This window comes from Dinoponera quadriceps, unplaced genomic scaffold, assembly GCF_001313825.1.
Source record: "Dinoponera quadriceps isolate SergipeBrazil2010 unplaced genomic scaffold, ASM131382v1 scaffold3676, whole genome shotgun sequence".
Taxonomy (NCBI): Eukaryota; Metazoa; Arthropoda; class Insecta; order Hymenoptera; family Formicidae; genus Dinoponera; species Dinoponera quadriceps.
Window position 1 is genome coordinate 806845 of NW_014559267.1, and position 15825 is coordinate 822669.

Here is a 15825-nt window from a genome sequence, read left to right on the forward strand (position 1 = left end):
ATATATATATATATCACTCGCGACAATGTCTACTACGAGCAGTTGTCGATTTACAAAAGTATCGTACGAAGACCACACGACGAACTTAACCTTAAAATCCTTAAACATAATAGTTCCCATGATCAATAGCAATGATAAAATCGCTGATGTAAAAGAAATGAAGTGAACTTAGTACGGATACTCTCGAAGGATTAATATTACGACAAATAAAAAATGTGTCCTGAAAGTGTATCTCTCGCGTTCCACGTTATTTCGGCGCGTTCACCGCTCGTTTAACGTCCAATCGCTTGATTTTAGCATCGATGCTCAATGCTTTCGAGATTTCTTGATAGAATATATTCAGATTTCATTCGGATATCATAGATCTTTTACATCCTCGCTCGAGCGCACAACGTAATGTCACAATCTCGCAAGTTCGTTTCAACCTCGAATATAACAATAACCATCGGTTACGAAGTAAAATAATAAAGAGCATTTTATTATCTTCAATAATTTCTAAGCGTAAAATTAGCCTTTATATCTAAATAACCCTATATGACTCATTTCTTAATAAAAATAGGCTCCATGATTACCGAAAGTGTAATAATAATAATTATTATTAATAATAGTAATAATAATACGAATGTAAAATGAACGATTCTACACAATTCTGTAATATATAAACAATTCCTGAAATATAGAGGAGGGGAGGGGAGGAGATAAAGAAAATTTTCATGATAAAATTATACATATATATATATATATATATATATATAGATACGAACGTGATAAATTCTCCCCTCGGGCTATTATACTAAGAGCGATGGTATCGGCTTTTTTCCAGGCCATGCCTCTTTGGCGTACTTCTTCTTCTTCGGTTCCATCACTCGCGGCTCCGTAGCGCCCGGTATTTCCTGCACGTGCGGCACTTCCGTTTGTATTTGATTCGGCGTCATTTCCACCTCGGGCGCCGGGTTAGGTAGTGCGATGCCTAATCGCGACGTCAACGAGGTGAGAGCGGTGGAGAAGGGATTGGTCGACATGGAGGACGGCGTGAACTGCTCCGGAGGTAGGTCGTGATAGAGCTGGGGCGTGGTGGACGTCGGTTGCATATGCTTCAGAGGATTGTGATCCTCCGATAAGGATATGAGGCCGCCTTCCATGCGCATTCTCTGCAAGATGGACGAATTTCAAGTCTCACGCCGCTCTTCATTCTAATCAAGTATATACTTCAATCGTACGACTTGAGTCCGCGAAATTGACTCGCGCTACGTTATACACGAGAAGGAGACGGAGCACATCGTCGAATAATACACACTTTGCTAGGAACAACAGTCGTTTGTACGAGATTGCGAAACCTCCCGACCGACGGGTCAACGTCCTCGGGATTAATGACTTCCTCGTCATCGTTGAAAGTGATGCCCTTCTTCTTACGCTTTCGCGTCGGCTTGTGCATCTCGTCGTCCGTTATGCCGAGCATAGAAATCCGTCGATTGTGTGCGGTGTTGAACTCGGTCAAATTCTAAAACGTTACAATCAATCGATCATGCACACGACGGGGGGAGTTTTGAGGTGATTTCTTTTTTTCTTGAATATTTTGATACGTACGTCCAACTCCGTTTCTGTTTCCGGTAGACCTAACAAGCCACCGGCGTCAATATCCTCGGATAGCTTCTCCAGTTCTTCAATGATAGGCCTGGCACCGGTTTGAGGTCTTTCTCTTATTATGTAATAACGAGTGGACGCACCGAAGTGAAATGTACTGTCGATCGGTAACTGCGTCGGCTTGTGAGCTTCCAAGCGTAAATTGCCAATAAAAGTCCCGTGTGCTGGAAAGTAGTCGCAGAATATCCCCGTGTAATACACACATGTACGATAGGCGCACTTTTGTAAAAGGGTATATTAACATAATAAATAGAATTTATGGGGAAACCCTCCGGGGGATCCGGAGGGCTCCCTTATTCCATGTCGCAACTTCTTTCGCAGCGAGAAAAATGGTGAGAGTTCGAGAATCCAAAGTCCTTCGGGACAAGTTCACAACTGGAGCGCCAATGAAACGACACATGGTGACGGAATAGTTTCAACGTTCAAATCACAAACTTTGCACAGGGACTTTTGCTAATATCTTCAGAATTTATTTTCGTGTAAATTAAACTCACTGATTCAGCGAAGAGGAAGATTTAAGCGTCAATAGCCAGAACAAACTTCTCTTGTTAGTAACTTTTTAATAAACAACGAGCGACAGCTAAAACCTCCGAGTGTTATTCCCAATGATGACCTTGACGACATATGTCAAAATCACAACTGTACCTCGTTGATCCATTAAACATAATACTTACCTTCTCGATCTCAGAGTTCGATGCTTGGTTTATGGACTCTCACACATACATCTAACAAGTGTACTTTTTTACAAGTTGCGACCTAATTTGTTGTCTACACTTATAATATCGTTTGCATTATGCAGTTAGTAGTATACAAGAAGTACAAAACAGCAAAGAAATGAAAATTTGAGGAAACGGTGAAAAAAATTGGTCTTTGAATCGCCAAAGTCCTTTCGGAACGCTTGTTCTTCGTGTAAAAGAAATCTATTTACAAAATTTCACCAAACCGGAACATTTTCCAGAAGTTTCTCCCGTCATTTTTCTCTTTTATAAACGCCTTAACAATCATGCGCAAAAGTGTGTCAACGCAACAATGAGACAACTGAAAACTCCTGGACACTATTTTACCCGGGGAACCTCGTTATCACGTTAATCTGTGTACTCACTGCTTCCTAAGTCAACTAGAAATGCGCGATTAAGGTGTTTGTGGTAAACAAGTGCTGCGTGGACACGAGAACAGGACGCGTGATCGATGCAGAAGTCATTCAGCTGTTGATTGCGGCCGAACAGGTAACACTTCTTCTCATCCACCATGAGCTTCTGCGAGACATTCACACATGAAGCGTATCAATTCATCAACGTGAGGGACGTGACAGGAAAGGTGACATGTTACTGAAGGTGCAATCAACCACACGTTCCATTACCTGTATCAGTTTGTCGCTCTTGAGTACATCCAGATGCAGACCCACCGGTGGCTTCCCGGCCCTGGAAGGGACATAATGTAACCTCTGAGCCACCTGTGTTATCTCATAGCAACAATTAAAAGCTGAGACGCACGATTGCGTAAACAATAACACATCGTTGGAAGCATCGTCGAGAATCTGTCGGGCGAACGTACCAGTTTGGGACCTCGTAGTGGTTGGCCATTGTCGTCCACTTTTGTCGGTAATTTGTTTATTCAACAGTGAAACACACAACGGTCGAACAGTTGATTACACTGACAAAAACATATCCACAAATGTCGGGATGTCAGGGCAAGGTGTACACGATATATACGCCGAAGTACTAACGAACAGCACTAAAAGGAAAAACTTCACAGGCCGGAAAATATGAACGCAGGAACTCCCCAAACTATCCTTCTAGTAAATTTGAACTTAGGCCGTGTCACGTATACTGTAGATATTTTCATTACAGTGAATGTCGCGAATGTAGGTCTGTTCATTAGAGCTGCATCGAGTTGCACTGTCTACACTTAAAGTAAGGCAGATAAATATTTAATACTTAGGATGGGAGAGGGAGAGGAAAATAGAAAGGTTACAATTATCATAGTTATGATAGTCATTAAAAAAAAGATCAACTTATCGAGAGAGAAAAGAATCGAGGGGAAACTGCATCGGACAAAAAATCGGCCGATCGAGAGTGCCTAACCTAATTATCGATTCCTGCGATTAATCACGAAATGTCACCCGTTCCCGGTGCAGTCCCGGTGCAGCAAAGTACAGCTACGAGAGACGGAGCTCCGATTAACCTGTGCAATATAACTGTCAGTAGACCAGTCATACGTTTTGTTCCCTTGAACTTCGGAAGAAGAGGATCCTTGGAGGCTTCCCGGGCTTCTTCGTAGTTCAAAATACGGTGTCATTTTCAGATTTCCTGCCCCGTGATTGTGATGAACAGTGGGTGAGAAGTAGAACGACGAGCGTCTCTGAGTTACCCCGGAACGCGAGCGGAGGTTAAGCGTGGCACAGCTGATGTGTTCGTCTGGCCGGAATTGACGAGTTCAGCGCGAGGATGTCGTACAAGGTCGGCCAGCGCGTCGAGGTGCCGGTGAAGGAATGCCAGGGTGTGATAGCCTATGTCGGCTTCCCGTCCTTCGCGTCGGGCAAGTGGATCGGGGTGATACTCGACGAGCCGAAGGGCAAGAACAACGGCACCGTCAAGGGCAAGATGTACTTCAACGTGAGTAACGTAGTCGCTGACTTTCACCTGTTAATTCATGTGTATTCACGAAGAACGAGATATATTCAGCTTGGTCTTCGTGCACAGTGCGCGGAAAATTACGGCATGTTCGCGCGGCAAGCGCAGCTTATCTTGCTGGATGAAGCTGGCAACAGAACCGAACCGGTCAGTCCGTCATCGGCAGGCAGCAATGCCACAACGCCCGACGACAGTGGTCCTGCGAGAGCCAGGAGTCGCCTGAACAGGTAATCTCTCTCGCTAAATTGATAGCGAAGCTACTTGTGTAACTAAGGAATTGTCGGTTGGATCTGAGAAATAAGTTCTCACAAGCAATAAGCATAACGACTCATCTTGCGGTATTTCTTGTACTACAAATAGTATCTATATAATATATAATTGTATATATATATACATGGGCTAGCTTTTAATGAAATGCAAATGCTTTTAAGTACACAACAGTATTTCATAGCGATATGGTCTGAAGTATTTTTTTTATGAACTTGGAAACAAGTAGAATTAGATAATAATTAGTGTCTCGTCTGTTTACACTGATGACAGCTGATGTCCTTTCTTGACTTTGCAAAAATTTATATGAATCCTTGTTCCATAATCTTTTCACGCTAGCATTAGTACACGTCGAAGGAATGAGCCTACAGCGTAAGTTTCATTTTGTATAATAAGAATAATGTTGAGGATTAAGGAATATCTGTATCTTACATGATATCTCATTCCGTGCTAAGCGTCTTGAGTATTTCGATTATAAGGTAAATAGGCGAGTGTATGATTAATCGATCCTTAAAATGTATTATATGCTGCTCGTAAAAGTGTACGGAGAAAAACATCTCCTGCGAACATTACTCGTCAGCAAGCTGACAAGCTTTCTGGGTAAGATTATGTGTGAAACACGGATCGTGGCAAGTGGATATGTCGGCAATGTGTAATCTTTTTTTTTTTCATCGCTACTGCTTACATAGATATCTTGATAACGACGATTATCTTCTGTCAATACGTCACTGAGCATTTTAACTATTTTGCAGCTTCAGAGCACAGACTATCACCAGTATGCGGCTTCTAATTATGTATATATTTTTATTTTCTGACAAATAATTTCGCAATAATGTATGATTTTTTTTCAATTATATATATATATATATATATATATATATATATAATTATGATATACAATTGTGTCGCAAAACGTTACATGCTATCGAACTTATTTGCTGGCGCAGTTTTTCCTAATTTTATGATTCCTAATTTTTCGATATCTCTTTATTTTTCACTGTGTTTATCTGTTTATCCGTTCTGTGAAAATATCCGGCAGTGCAAATATGCGTTTCCATCGTGACTTATCGCGGTCGGCCTAGCAGCGGATACGTGCAAGGTGTGTAGTAAATCGCGGTGCAACCGGCACACAGAGAAGAGAGGTGCTTCCTCGTTCACTCAGCTGCGATTTACTCCACACTCTTGATACATTCCGTGTACGAGGGATACGTTTACATGATTACAGGATCGCGTATTATTTTACAGTTCTCGATTGTCTCTGACCGGAAGTAGAACGTTGTTAAGTGCCCCAAGCACAGAGAGCCTGTCCGGATCGCTGCATGAGCGTAGGGACGGCGGCGAGTCGTTGATTCCGGCGCCGACCTCCACGAAACGCGCTTCATTCATCGAGGTAAGCCGCCACATCGCGTGTCAGCCGTAACGATAGAAACAAGAAGAAGTACGATTCTCGAAGCGGAAGTAGATTATTTGTCCGTATTAAATAGCAAGCGAATCTATCCTGAATAATATCAAGTTTGTCTAAATGATATATGCGTACGGTAAAATTCATCCATTTCCGCGGTGTGTTACTCTCACCGTGTTTCCGACTAACGAGAATGCAACGTTCTGGCATTTGGAAATCTCCAGGTTTTTGCCGAATTATATTATCCGTGTGTCACTTTGTTGCTGTGTTCATGTGCGAGGGGTCCTATTCTGTGACGATGCAAGTCAAATGCGGTGTTTTGCACGTGAACGGGAAAGTGTGTGCGCTTTTGGAGGTAGAGTTTTAACGGTGCGAGTTAAAGAAAAAAGAACAAAAAAAAACAAAAAGAGGCACGAAACGAGAGAAATGAATGAACGAACGAAAGAAAGAAAGTAAGAAAGTAAGATGGGTAGAAAGAGAGGAAAGTTTCCGCGAGAAAACAAGTCGGAGGAGACACCCGTTCGCACAGAGTGATTCATATGGGAATGCACGTACGTGTTTCAGAAGTCCCCTAGCACGAGCTCGCCTCCCGGCAAAAAGCCAAAGGCCCAAGATGATCACAATAATGTAATTAATACTCATTAATTGTAATATCTCAATTTTTTATATAATACATCACCTCTCTGATCTGGTTCTTTCTCATTACCTAGCTGTTTGTCGACATCATGTAAGCATCGTATAACACGTAACTCTCTCTCTCTCTCTCTCTCTCTCTCTCTCGCAACCGAATAAATAATAGCGTTCATTGCACCTTCAACGGCTTCAACGGCCCGTTCCTTAGTGGGGGTGATTACAGACTTGGTTTTCGTTTTTATTTTCGTTCTCCGCCACCTCCCCCCCCCCCTTCCACCGTTGCGTTTGAAACATCGGCTTCATTAACTGAGTTTTTCGTAATGCTTCGATAGAGTTGACGAGTTCACGAGTGGGAAGGGGTTGTTCAACGTCGTTCCACTGCTGTCCGATTAGCACCCCTCCGATTATCGCCCCCCCCCCTCCTCTCGCGTTCGCCTTGCAATGATAACAACACTAATGTTAGCGCGCGGGCGAGTCTTCTTTTTCTTTTTCTTATCGTGGTATCGTGGTGTATACGCAGAGGTGTAACTTCCGCTTGACCGGTAACTCTCCCGGAGTCACATTTGTAATTGATGAGTCGGCCCGCGCCGGTGAATGCGAGTGGCACGTGTGTTTGCGCGCGCGCAGACGTTAGAGGCCGCGATAGATAAACTAGTTTGACGTTCTTCTGACTTTTAGTATATCCCACGTGTGTAAATGTATATCGGGGTTGACCGGGAAATTCCAGTAAGAAGTGAGAAAAACCATTGTTTCCGGCTTTCTTCCGGAAATGCATTATTCGAAAAAAAAGTCTCAGACGAAAGTTGTGAAATTTTTTCGGAGGCATGAAATGGTAATATCAACTATTTTCTTGTATTATTAAGCGATTTTTTAAACATAAATTTGCCGTTCACAATTAGAAATAGGAGGAAAAATAAAAGCGTTAACAAAAATAAGATTATACTTAACTTCCTGGGTCGCATTAATGTGATGAGGATCGTAAAAAATTATCCAATGTGTCATTTAAGTAGCAAATAACCAATTTTTCGAGGAAAAAAAAGGACCGTTTCTTCTTGCCTTTTTTCAGCAATTAAAACCCGGTTTTTATACACTAACACCTACATGTATAACACTATACCTACACGTATAACAATTAATTTAACTTAACATAATTGCGTGGAAAGATTCATAAGATGTACGAACATATCGCATGCCTTTTACTTGGTTTTTACGCATAGATTCTTGTGCGCATCATAGTTAGAATTATAGAACACTCGTGAATTAGAATATCGATAGAAAGGTTTCTCATTTATTTTATCGCTTTTAATTAAGAAAAGACCAGTTTTTGCTAGTTTCTCTGGAAAATATTAGTTTTTACCACTGACATGGACTTGATAAAAAAAAAGACAAAAATCTGGAATCTCGGCAACCCTAAGTGAAATGTACATCATATAACAACACGACTCGACTCATCAACTGTGGCTCTTCCTGTACTCGTACTAGTACTAATAGAGTATCTCGGTGTAGCTTGTGTTGGTGTTTGCTGTCACGACTAATCTCATTAATCACCAAGTAAGGGACAGACTAATTTTACTTCTACCCGACTGTAAATACAAGAGACAACCGTGCATTATATTATCGTTTAAAGCCACATTATATCCTCCATCAACAATAGGAAATATGGGGTGTTTTTTTCATTGCCGCAAATCGAGAGTAATTGTCTTTTTTCGTCTTTGTTTGCGCGCGCCATCCATGTACCACAGTTTTTCAGTTAACACCGTGTGTGCGTGTACACGATGATGATGACGATGAGTTTCCGAGTTGGCAACAGGTACGCAGAGATTCAGAGGAAGAACCTTGACCGGAGAAACCATGATCCGGCGACATACGATTCTTTCATGCGATAATAAAAAGAACACCCGGCCCGTGCGAAGCGCAAGAATGTCTCATTCGCCCCCTTTCTATAATTCAGACAGGTTTTGTAGAAACGCTGAAGCCGCAGTTCGTACCCGGTCAAGCGATGGCAGGCTCGGCCGTGGTAGCCGCGAACCTGATGGAAGAGAAACTGTCGCACATGCAGCTCGCGCAAGAGAACGACAACTTGAAGTCTCAGGTAAAAAAGCGTAGTTCCTACGCGCTGAAAAAACGTGTCTCCCTTTGCGATCTGTTCTGCCGATTGGCAGATAATCCCTTTGGATACAATATTGTTATATCCAAAGGGATTGTTCCCTGTCGATAAGTGAGCAAGGGAATAAATGAGAAATAAATCAACGACGGTTGTAGGTGCACGATCTCACCGAGAAAGTGGAGACGCTGCGCGTGAAACGGATGCAGGACAAGGAACGGATGAAAGACTTCGAGAAGACGAAACTTCAGATAGAGCAACTGATCGAGTTCAAGACTAAAGTCATGGAAAGCCAGGTGAGCGACTTGATGAATCGATTCGTCGAGGTAGAATCAGAAATGCATTTCAACTTCCGTCAACAACGCTGGATCCTCTTTGAATTCGCGACAGTGAAAATCGCTCCTCGCTTCTCACGTCCTCGTGATTTGTATGTTACCGAAGGCAAGCCTTCAGAGAGATCTTCAACGGGCCCGACAAGAAGCTCGAGAAGCTCACGCGGCGAGAGAGCAGTTCCAGGAGGAAATGGCCGATCTTGCGGAGACGGTGGAAATGGCCACGCTGGACAAGGAAATGGCCGAAGAGAAGGCTGAGACGCTTCAGATCGAGCTGGAGCAGCTCAAGGACAAGCTGGAGGAGCAGACGCTGGATCTCGAGATATTACGCACGGAAATGTCCGAGAGGGTAGAAACATGTTTTGTTACTCTACTCCCCGCACGATGGTCTGGAAAGTGAACAAGATTTCGGGCCGAAACTCGGAATCTTGATAGAAATGATTTCTACGCATGGAATGTGCGTCTTTCAAAGGAGAAAAATCACTCAACGTTCATCTCGCTTTCTTCTTAGATAAATGCAAAATAATTCGATTTTCTTTCTTACGGTTTCTCCATTTTACTTGAAGAAGTGAGTTTCGGCCGAGAAGCATCTATGTTAGACCACTGTGCTTCAATAGCGACACTCGCCCGACCACACGTGAAACTGTTATTTCTGCGATTAAAGGCGGCCGGCGGTGGCTCGGCGACAGGAGCCTCGAGCTACGAGATCAAGCAGCTGGAGCAGCAGAACAGCAGATTGCGCGAGACGCTCGTGAGGATGCGCGACTTGTCGGCGCACGAGAAGCACGAGTTCCAGAAACTGCAGAAAGACATGGACCAGAAGAAGTCCGAGATCATGGAGCTGGGCCGCACGAAGGAGAAGTTGTCGGCGCGCGTCGAGGAGATGGAACACCAAATCGCGGATCTGCAGGAGCAGGTATGGCTGTCGTCTGCGCGCGACTCGTCTCCAGATAAGACTGGCTCTTATTCTTTACACACACACATATTAATTTGAATCCGCCGCTTGTGCATTTCACGCCTTTCTCCCAGGTCGACGCGGCGCTGGGAGCCGAAGAGATGGTCGAGATGCTGGGGGAGAAGAAGATGGCGCTGGAGGAGAAGGTGGCCGAGCTGCAGGAAGCTGTCTCGGACTTGGAAGCTTTGCAGGTACCGTCTCTGATTCGAATTCAAGAAAACGACGCTTCTTCCTTGCCGCACGGATCGTGGGACTTCTGTGATTCGTGTAGTGGGCATGGTTCACGCCAGCGCTGTACGAATATAAAGCCTGCGGCGTTTGTTTTCGCGCCGGATTGCATTCTGATGGAAAACACACGAGCCGGAAGTCCCACGATCCGACAGCTCCGCCCGACGGTGAAACGACGGCCATTTTAGGATATGTCCGACCAACTGGCCGAGTCGTCGAAAGAACTGGAGCTGGAGCTGCGCGAGGAACTGGATCTCGCCCTCGGGGCGGCGCGTGACGCCCAACGGCACCGGGACGCCGCGCTGGAGACGCTCGCGGATCGCGAGTTGACTATCGTGAAGTTCCGCGAGCTCACGCATCAGATGCAGGAACAGTACCTGCAGTTGCAGCAGCGCGTGCAGTCGACCGAGTCCACGAAAACCAACGTTCGAGGTAGAGTTGCTCCCCCGAGGTGTTTCGCTCTTGCGGATTCTCACTGGCGATCCGCTGGCGTTTTCAGGCGCGGACCAGCAGCTGGCGGAGATACTGGACTTCCAGAAGACGTTCGCCGAGACCCGAGCGCAAACGAAGGCGGTGGACCTCGAGTTGCGCCGTTTGGACGCGGACGAGGCGCGGAACCACGTCTGCCACCTGCTGTCCTTCATGCCGCCCGCGTTCCTGGCACGCGGCGGCGACCACGACGCGATACTCATGCTCCTACTGATACCGAGGATGACGCAGAAAACGGAGATACTGATCTCGCAAGTGCGGGAGAAGTACAGGTCGATCGAGAAGATAGACCGGTAAATGGCCTCGTTCCACCTCAATCCGCGATGATGTATCAGGCTCGTCTAACGCTTCTTTGCTTATTTCACCAGGGCTTCCGTAATAAGAGGCCACTCGGTGGCGCAGTATTCGTTCAGATCACGCCTGTGCTCGCACATGTACTCCCTGCAGACCGCGTTGAGCTGCTTCGAGTCGGTGTTGAACTCGTGCAGCCCGGAGATGCTGCTCAAAGCGGGCAACGCTTACCCGGAGATGGCGGCGCAGGAGAAGTCCCTGGACTCGCTGATCGAGCTGGCGAAGAGAGATCAGCTGGACGAGAACCTGCCGATGGAGGCGATCGAGAAGTGCTGCGCGTACTTCGCCACGATGTTCTCCGTGCTCTTCGGCGAGAGCACGGCCGTCAATCAGGCGCGTCTGATCGTAAACGGCACGAGGACTCTCGGCAGCGCGTGCGACGCCATCTCTACCGACGCCACGGCGATCAAAGCGCTGATACAGGGCGAGGGTGGTGACATCGGTGCGTACAATAATAGTATCAAGTGTGTTGATTCATTCGTTCTCACATCACTTTGCGTCTCGTGTCGCAGGCCTGCTTTGTCAGCACGTGGAGACGACCTGCGAGGTGATCCAGCAGCACCTGAAGTCGGCTAGGAGGCGAGTACCGCGCGACCATGCCGGCCCGGCGTTCTCCGTCGGCGCTAATTTAGGTCTGGACAAAGATTGCAACGAACAGTTCTCAACGTCGTACCAGCACGCCGTGAAGATCGTAAAGACGCTTCAGTATCTGTTGAAGAGCGCTCTGCAAGCCATCACCGAAAACGGTGGTGGGTATTTAGCGTCTTCCTCTCCTCGGGATTCACCATTCCCGGCGTTTACGAATTCCCTCTCTCTCTCTCTCTCTCTCTTTCTCGCTCACAGACTTGGACACCGGGCTGCCGGCCGACAAGCTGAAAGAGATGGCCGCGACGTCGAGCGAGAAAGTGTACGACACCGAGGACTTGGGACCCGTGGCCACCATCAAGGCGAGCCTGACGGTGATACAGCAATTGGCCGCGAATCTGGCGCAGAAGATGGCCGAATGCGAAAACGAGTTGGCCATAAGCGGACAGACGCAGAACCAGCAGCAGTCTCTGGAGGGCGAGCAACTAACGCCGATCTTGATCAGAGCGAACGCGGCGAGGAAGGAATCGGAGGAGACCAAGATACTCAGCAGGTGCGTAGGTCTTCGTTCTTGTCATTGCCCCGGTCTCACGTGTCCGTCGAGGGACCGTGTGACGACGTCACACCAGTGACGCCGCACCGAACCACAGCGCACGCAGCAATTTTCGAGTTTACACAAATGCAAATATCTCAGAACTGGGAAGTGACAGAGCCCTGAAGCAAAAGCCATTGCTTTCGGTTAAATTCAGGCCACATTTTTCATTTAATTGTCGAATAATGATTTTACCTTTTAACGATGAAAAAAGGGATTGAAGTTGTACTAAATATTTGTAAAATTAGTGCTTCTTAGGATACCTTTATCTCAGCTTGAAAATAAATCTTAAGTTTCAGTTCCTTCTTCGGAAGAATGCATACGTATTAGTACCTTATTGCAAAAAAAGCTAGACTCTGAAATACAGCTAGTATTTTTTTAAGACACTTTGAAAGCTGCCGTTTTTCTAAAAGCCACGTATTTTAGGCCTAAATATCTCTATATATTTTGAGTCTTGTAAAAAAAAGGTTCTTTATCGAAGATAACAATTACTCAAAAGAAGGAGAGTTAACTGAGTAATCGCTTTTCTCAGCGAACAGAATGACCTTCTGTGTGTGTGTGTGTGCAGGAAACTCGAGACACGGGACAGCGACATTCGCGAGGCGAGGTTGGCTTTGCGGGAGAAGCAGGAGGAATTGTCCGAGATGACGCTGCGCAAGGAGCTGGCCGAGAAGCGTTTCATCACGCAGCAGCACGAGCACGAGATGAACGTTGAGCAGCTGAAGCGAAAACTGGAAGAGGCGCAGAATCAACTGAAACGCAAGGTAATCTCTTCGCTTTCTCCGGACGTTATTCCCCACGTTATACCGTCCGTCGAAGTTTCTCTAAAAAATCTCACCCCCGGAAAACAGGAGAAGGAATTCGAAGAGACTATGGACCACCTGCAGACCGACATCGACAGCCTGGAGACGGAGAAGGGACAGCTGAAGGAGAAGCTGAAATCGATCGGCAAGAAAACACTGTCGACCGTCGGCGCGGACAGCATCGCCGGCAGCACTTCTCTTACGAGCGCTATGGACAACAAATATTACGTGCAGGAGATCAATGCCCTGAGGGAGGCTTTGAGCAACGAGCATCTGCAGAAGAAGAAGATAATGTGCGCGGTTTTGCGCCAGAAGCTGGACAGCCTGGAGCCGTTGTCGTCGCCGACGAGTCTCAAGGCCCTGGACTCGACGATTCAGGAACTGCGAAAGAAGACCACCGATCTCGTCAAGGTAAGAAATCACCGCCGACTCGTGTCTCGCTGCGATCATCATCGATCGTTGCTGCGTCGAGAGAAATGTATTACACTATATTTAAGGGATGGAACGACGATTAATGGAATCTGTTGTGAGCAGTTCCGCCTTCTTTCCGTATCTGCTGATAGCGGAATATTTATGACATTGTCTTCACCTCTTCCGAGTGTACCACCTAATGTATAATTTCCGATTGGATTTCTAATTCATCACTTCGCTACGACAGAACTTTCCCGTTCTCACTCGTCTCCCTTCGTTCATTTTGATCGTACCCAAGAGTTTCGTTTTTCGACATAAAAACGCTCGATTATACGTTTCAGGACGTGCAGAAAACTCTGGTATATCCGACAGTTCCCGACCTGAGACGCAAATTGCCCGAGACGTCCTACCATTACTTACTGGAGCGGCGGAGAAATATCATGCAGCTGAAAGAACGAGCCGACGAGTTGGCGGTAAGTGAGCAAACGAGCCGACGATCGGCCGATTAGGGATCGATGTGGAACCCTCGTCGGATGCCCAAAAAGTGGTGGATTCACTTCTCACTTTTGTCTCCCTCAGGCCCAGGTACGTCGGGAGGCTATCAAACGCACACCCGGCGGCAGGGCGGAAGCGAATTTCGCCGTTTACCCGAATCGCGAGATGGCGGCGGCGATGCGGGAACGCAAGCTGCTCGCTGCCGAGATCAAGATCCCTTACAACGGCCCGGAACGATCGTTCTCCGTCAACGTGGGCACGCAAGAACTTAGGAAAATTCACACTCTGCTGTACTATTGAAGTTAGAGGGGAAAGAAAGAAATCCGCGGGTCGCTTCATACTATTTATTTTCCGTGGCATGCGAGGAAGTAAGCATCAAGCACGTCAAATATGAGAGATTAACTTTTTCTCGGATAGCTCCTCCATCGAGATAGTGATATTCCGCAGCGTGTCCTGCCGTATCCTGTCACGCTGTTAGGGAAAGAAAAAGAAAAAAAAAAGAGGAGGAAAGAATCGAGCGTGTTATACACATGTATAATATTAGTCCCGGTTTGCAATAGATGCTTTAAGCCTTGAGAAATTGACAAATCACAGTCGAATTATAGAAGAAAGATCAGTTATGATCGTTAATTAAGAATCGATTATTCTTCCTACATTCGATTGCGATCGGTCAATTTCCCAAGGCTTAGAGCTTAAATTCTCATTGTAGACCCCGCTTAATGTTACGGATCACCTTACGAATTCTAACTCTTAAGCTTTTATACAGAGAATTTGCGTTGCGTCCTTTAAGTGCTGGAAAATTGAGATACAGAGGGCGTGTTTAGTAATTCGTTATTCGCACTCGTGCAATGTTTGTTCCTTTGTATCTGACGGGGGCTGCAGCGCGATGACCGGCGCATCGCGGCTGGCAGGCTTCCCAGCGTTCTCTCTCGTTACGTTTATACAAATACGCATATTGTGTCACGTAGTATTAACAATTCAGGAGAGAAATCGTGCGTGCCTCTCTGGCGGCTTTTCTGTATTATATATGTCCTTAAGAATTGTCAAATATATATAACGATCGAAAAATATTCACACACGATAAACTTGAGCGCCCACCCTGCGGTCCTGATTTAGTACTCTACGATTTTGATTTGTTTCCTCTTGAAGAAAAAGTGGAAAATTGGTAGGACGAAGATTTTCGTGCATTGAGCTGAGAGCAGCGTGGAATAGCGCCCAGAAGCCTTCTTAGCCTCCAGAAAAGTGGCGGCCAATTTCCAACGACCGGTTTGCTCGAAACGGAGAAATGTGTTGAATGTAATGGTAATTATTTTGACAGAATGTAAATAAATAAAGCTGTTGCAAAACTTATCTAGTGACTTGTGTACATACATATATAGCAGATAGTATTAAATGCATATATCATTAGTTTTTTTTTTTTTTTTATTAACTTGCTCGTTTTGCTTATTCTCCTCTTTTTCTCTCACACATGCTCAGTGATGCGCTCTCTCTCTCTCTCTCTCGTTTTTTTTCTTTCTTTTACATACATTCATTTATTCTCTTTAATAACAATAATAATCATTAACCGCGCACTCAATCCGAGGATGATTGTTGGTTACATCATTACGATCTCGATAGGAATCGCAAAGATCCGTTCACGTCAGATGGTGTATGTATCTAACTCGCTCCTTCTCATCATAATATAATGCAATAAATTTCGTGATTTCCGGAGTCGAGTTTATTTTCGCAATCGTACACAGCAGATCGTATTAAAGCTGACCGGACGACTGGTAGTGCATCTTCCAATGAGGATATGGCGCACTAATGCTGCTCGTTAAAAGTGTGTGTGTATGTATGTTGTGTAATTATAACTTCTTTTTCCAACTAATGTCGCCGAACATGGACATGGAGTTTAACAGCTA

At 45.6% G+C, this 15825-nt stretch overlaps 2 protein-coding genes across 8 annotated transcripts; one reads left to right on the plus strand and one right to left on the minus strand.

Annotated features, from left to right (window-relative positions):
• Positions 1 to 17: 17 nt before the first annotated feature.
• Positions 18 to 3470, minus strand: LOC106750283 (nuclear inhibitor of protein phosphatase 1). 2 transcript variants are annotated; one of them, XM_014630511.1, is made up of 6 exons: positions 3199 to 3470; positions 3005 to 3065; positions 2747 to 2897; positions 1588 to 1808; positions 1298 to 1501; positions 18 to 1151 (listed from the first exon to the last, which is right to left on the minus strand). In XM_014630511.1, exons 1-6 carry the CDS (start codon positions 3225 to 3227, stop codon positions 789 to 791), a joined length of 1029 nt encoding a protein of 342 aa, XP_014485997.1. In that variant the 5' UTR covers positions 3228 to 3470; the 3' UTR covers positions 18 to 788. The 2 variants fall into 2 exon arrangements, with proteins under 2 accessions (XP_014485997.1, XP_014485996.1); XM_014630510.1 differs by having other exon boundaries at positions 2747 to 2900.
• A 71-nt stretch (positions 3471 to 3541) lies between these two features.
• On the plus strand, positions 3542 to 15274 carry LOC106750282 (dynactin subunit 1). 6 transcript variants are annotated; one of them, XM_014630504.1, is made up of 21 exons: positions 3542 to 3557; positions 3949 to 4259; positions 4347 to 4504; positions 4884 to 4916; positions 5085 to 5144; positions 5790 to 5934; positions 6511 to 6573; positions 8531 to 8671; positions 8842 to 8979; positions 9125 to 9364; positions 9680 to 9931; positions 10045 to 10161; positions 10387 to 10630; positions 10698 to 10980; positions 11056 to 11480; positions 11551 to 11787; positions 11882 to 12176; positions 12784 to 12979; positions 13067 to 13429; positions 13771 to 13902; positions 14009 to 15274. In XM_014630504.1, the coding sequence occupies exons 2-21, from the start codon at positions 4092 to 4094 to the stop codon at positions 14222 to 14224; spliced, it is 3906 nt and encodes a 1301-aa protein (XP_014485990.1). In that variant the 5' UTR covers positions 3542 to 3557; positions 3949 to 4091; the 3' UTR covers positions 14225 to 15274. The 6 variants fall into 6 exon arrangements, with proteins under 6 accessions (XP_014485990.1, XP_014485989.1, XP_014485993.1 ...); XM_014630503.1 differs by lacking the exon at positions 3542 to 3557 and adding an exon at positions 3582 to 3843; XM_014630507.1 differs by lacking the exons at positions 3542 to 3557; positions 6511 to 6573 and having other exon boundaries at positions 3582 to 4259.
• Positions 15275 to 15825: the final 551 nt, after the last annotated feature.

What these genes read in the sequence shown, in the direction of transcription:
- LOC106750283 (XM_014630510.1), bottom strand. Translation starts at nt 3,227, where the DNA reads ATGGCCAACCACTACGAGGTCCCAAACTG. An exon ending in CACTACGAGGTCCCAAACTG is followed by an intron (nt 3,066 to 3,198) that starts GTACGTTCGCCC and finishes TGTCCCTTCCAG; the next exon opens with GGCCGGGAAGCCACCGGTGG. An exon ending in AAACAGAAACGGAGTTGGAC is followed by an intron (nt 1,502 to 1,587) that starts GTACGTATCAAA and finishes GTAACGTTTTAG; the next exon opens with AATTTGACCGAGTTCAACAC.
- LOC106750282 (XM_014630504.1), top strand. Translation starts at nt 4,092, where the DNA reads ATGTCGTACAAGGTCGGCCAGCGCGTCGAGGTGCCGGTGAAGGAATGC. An exon ending in CCCAAGATGATCACAATAAT is followed by an intron (nt 6,574 to 8,530) that starts GTAATTAATACT and finishes TCTATAATTCAG; the next exon opens with ACAGGTTTTGTAGAAACGCT. An exon ending in CACGAAAACCAACGTTCGAG is followed by an intron (nt 10,631 to 10,697) that starts GTAGAGTTGCTC and finishes TGGCGTTTTCAG; the next exon opens with GCGCGGACCAGCAGCTGGCG.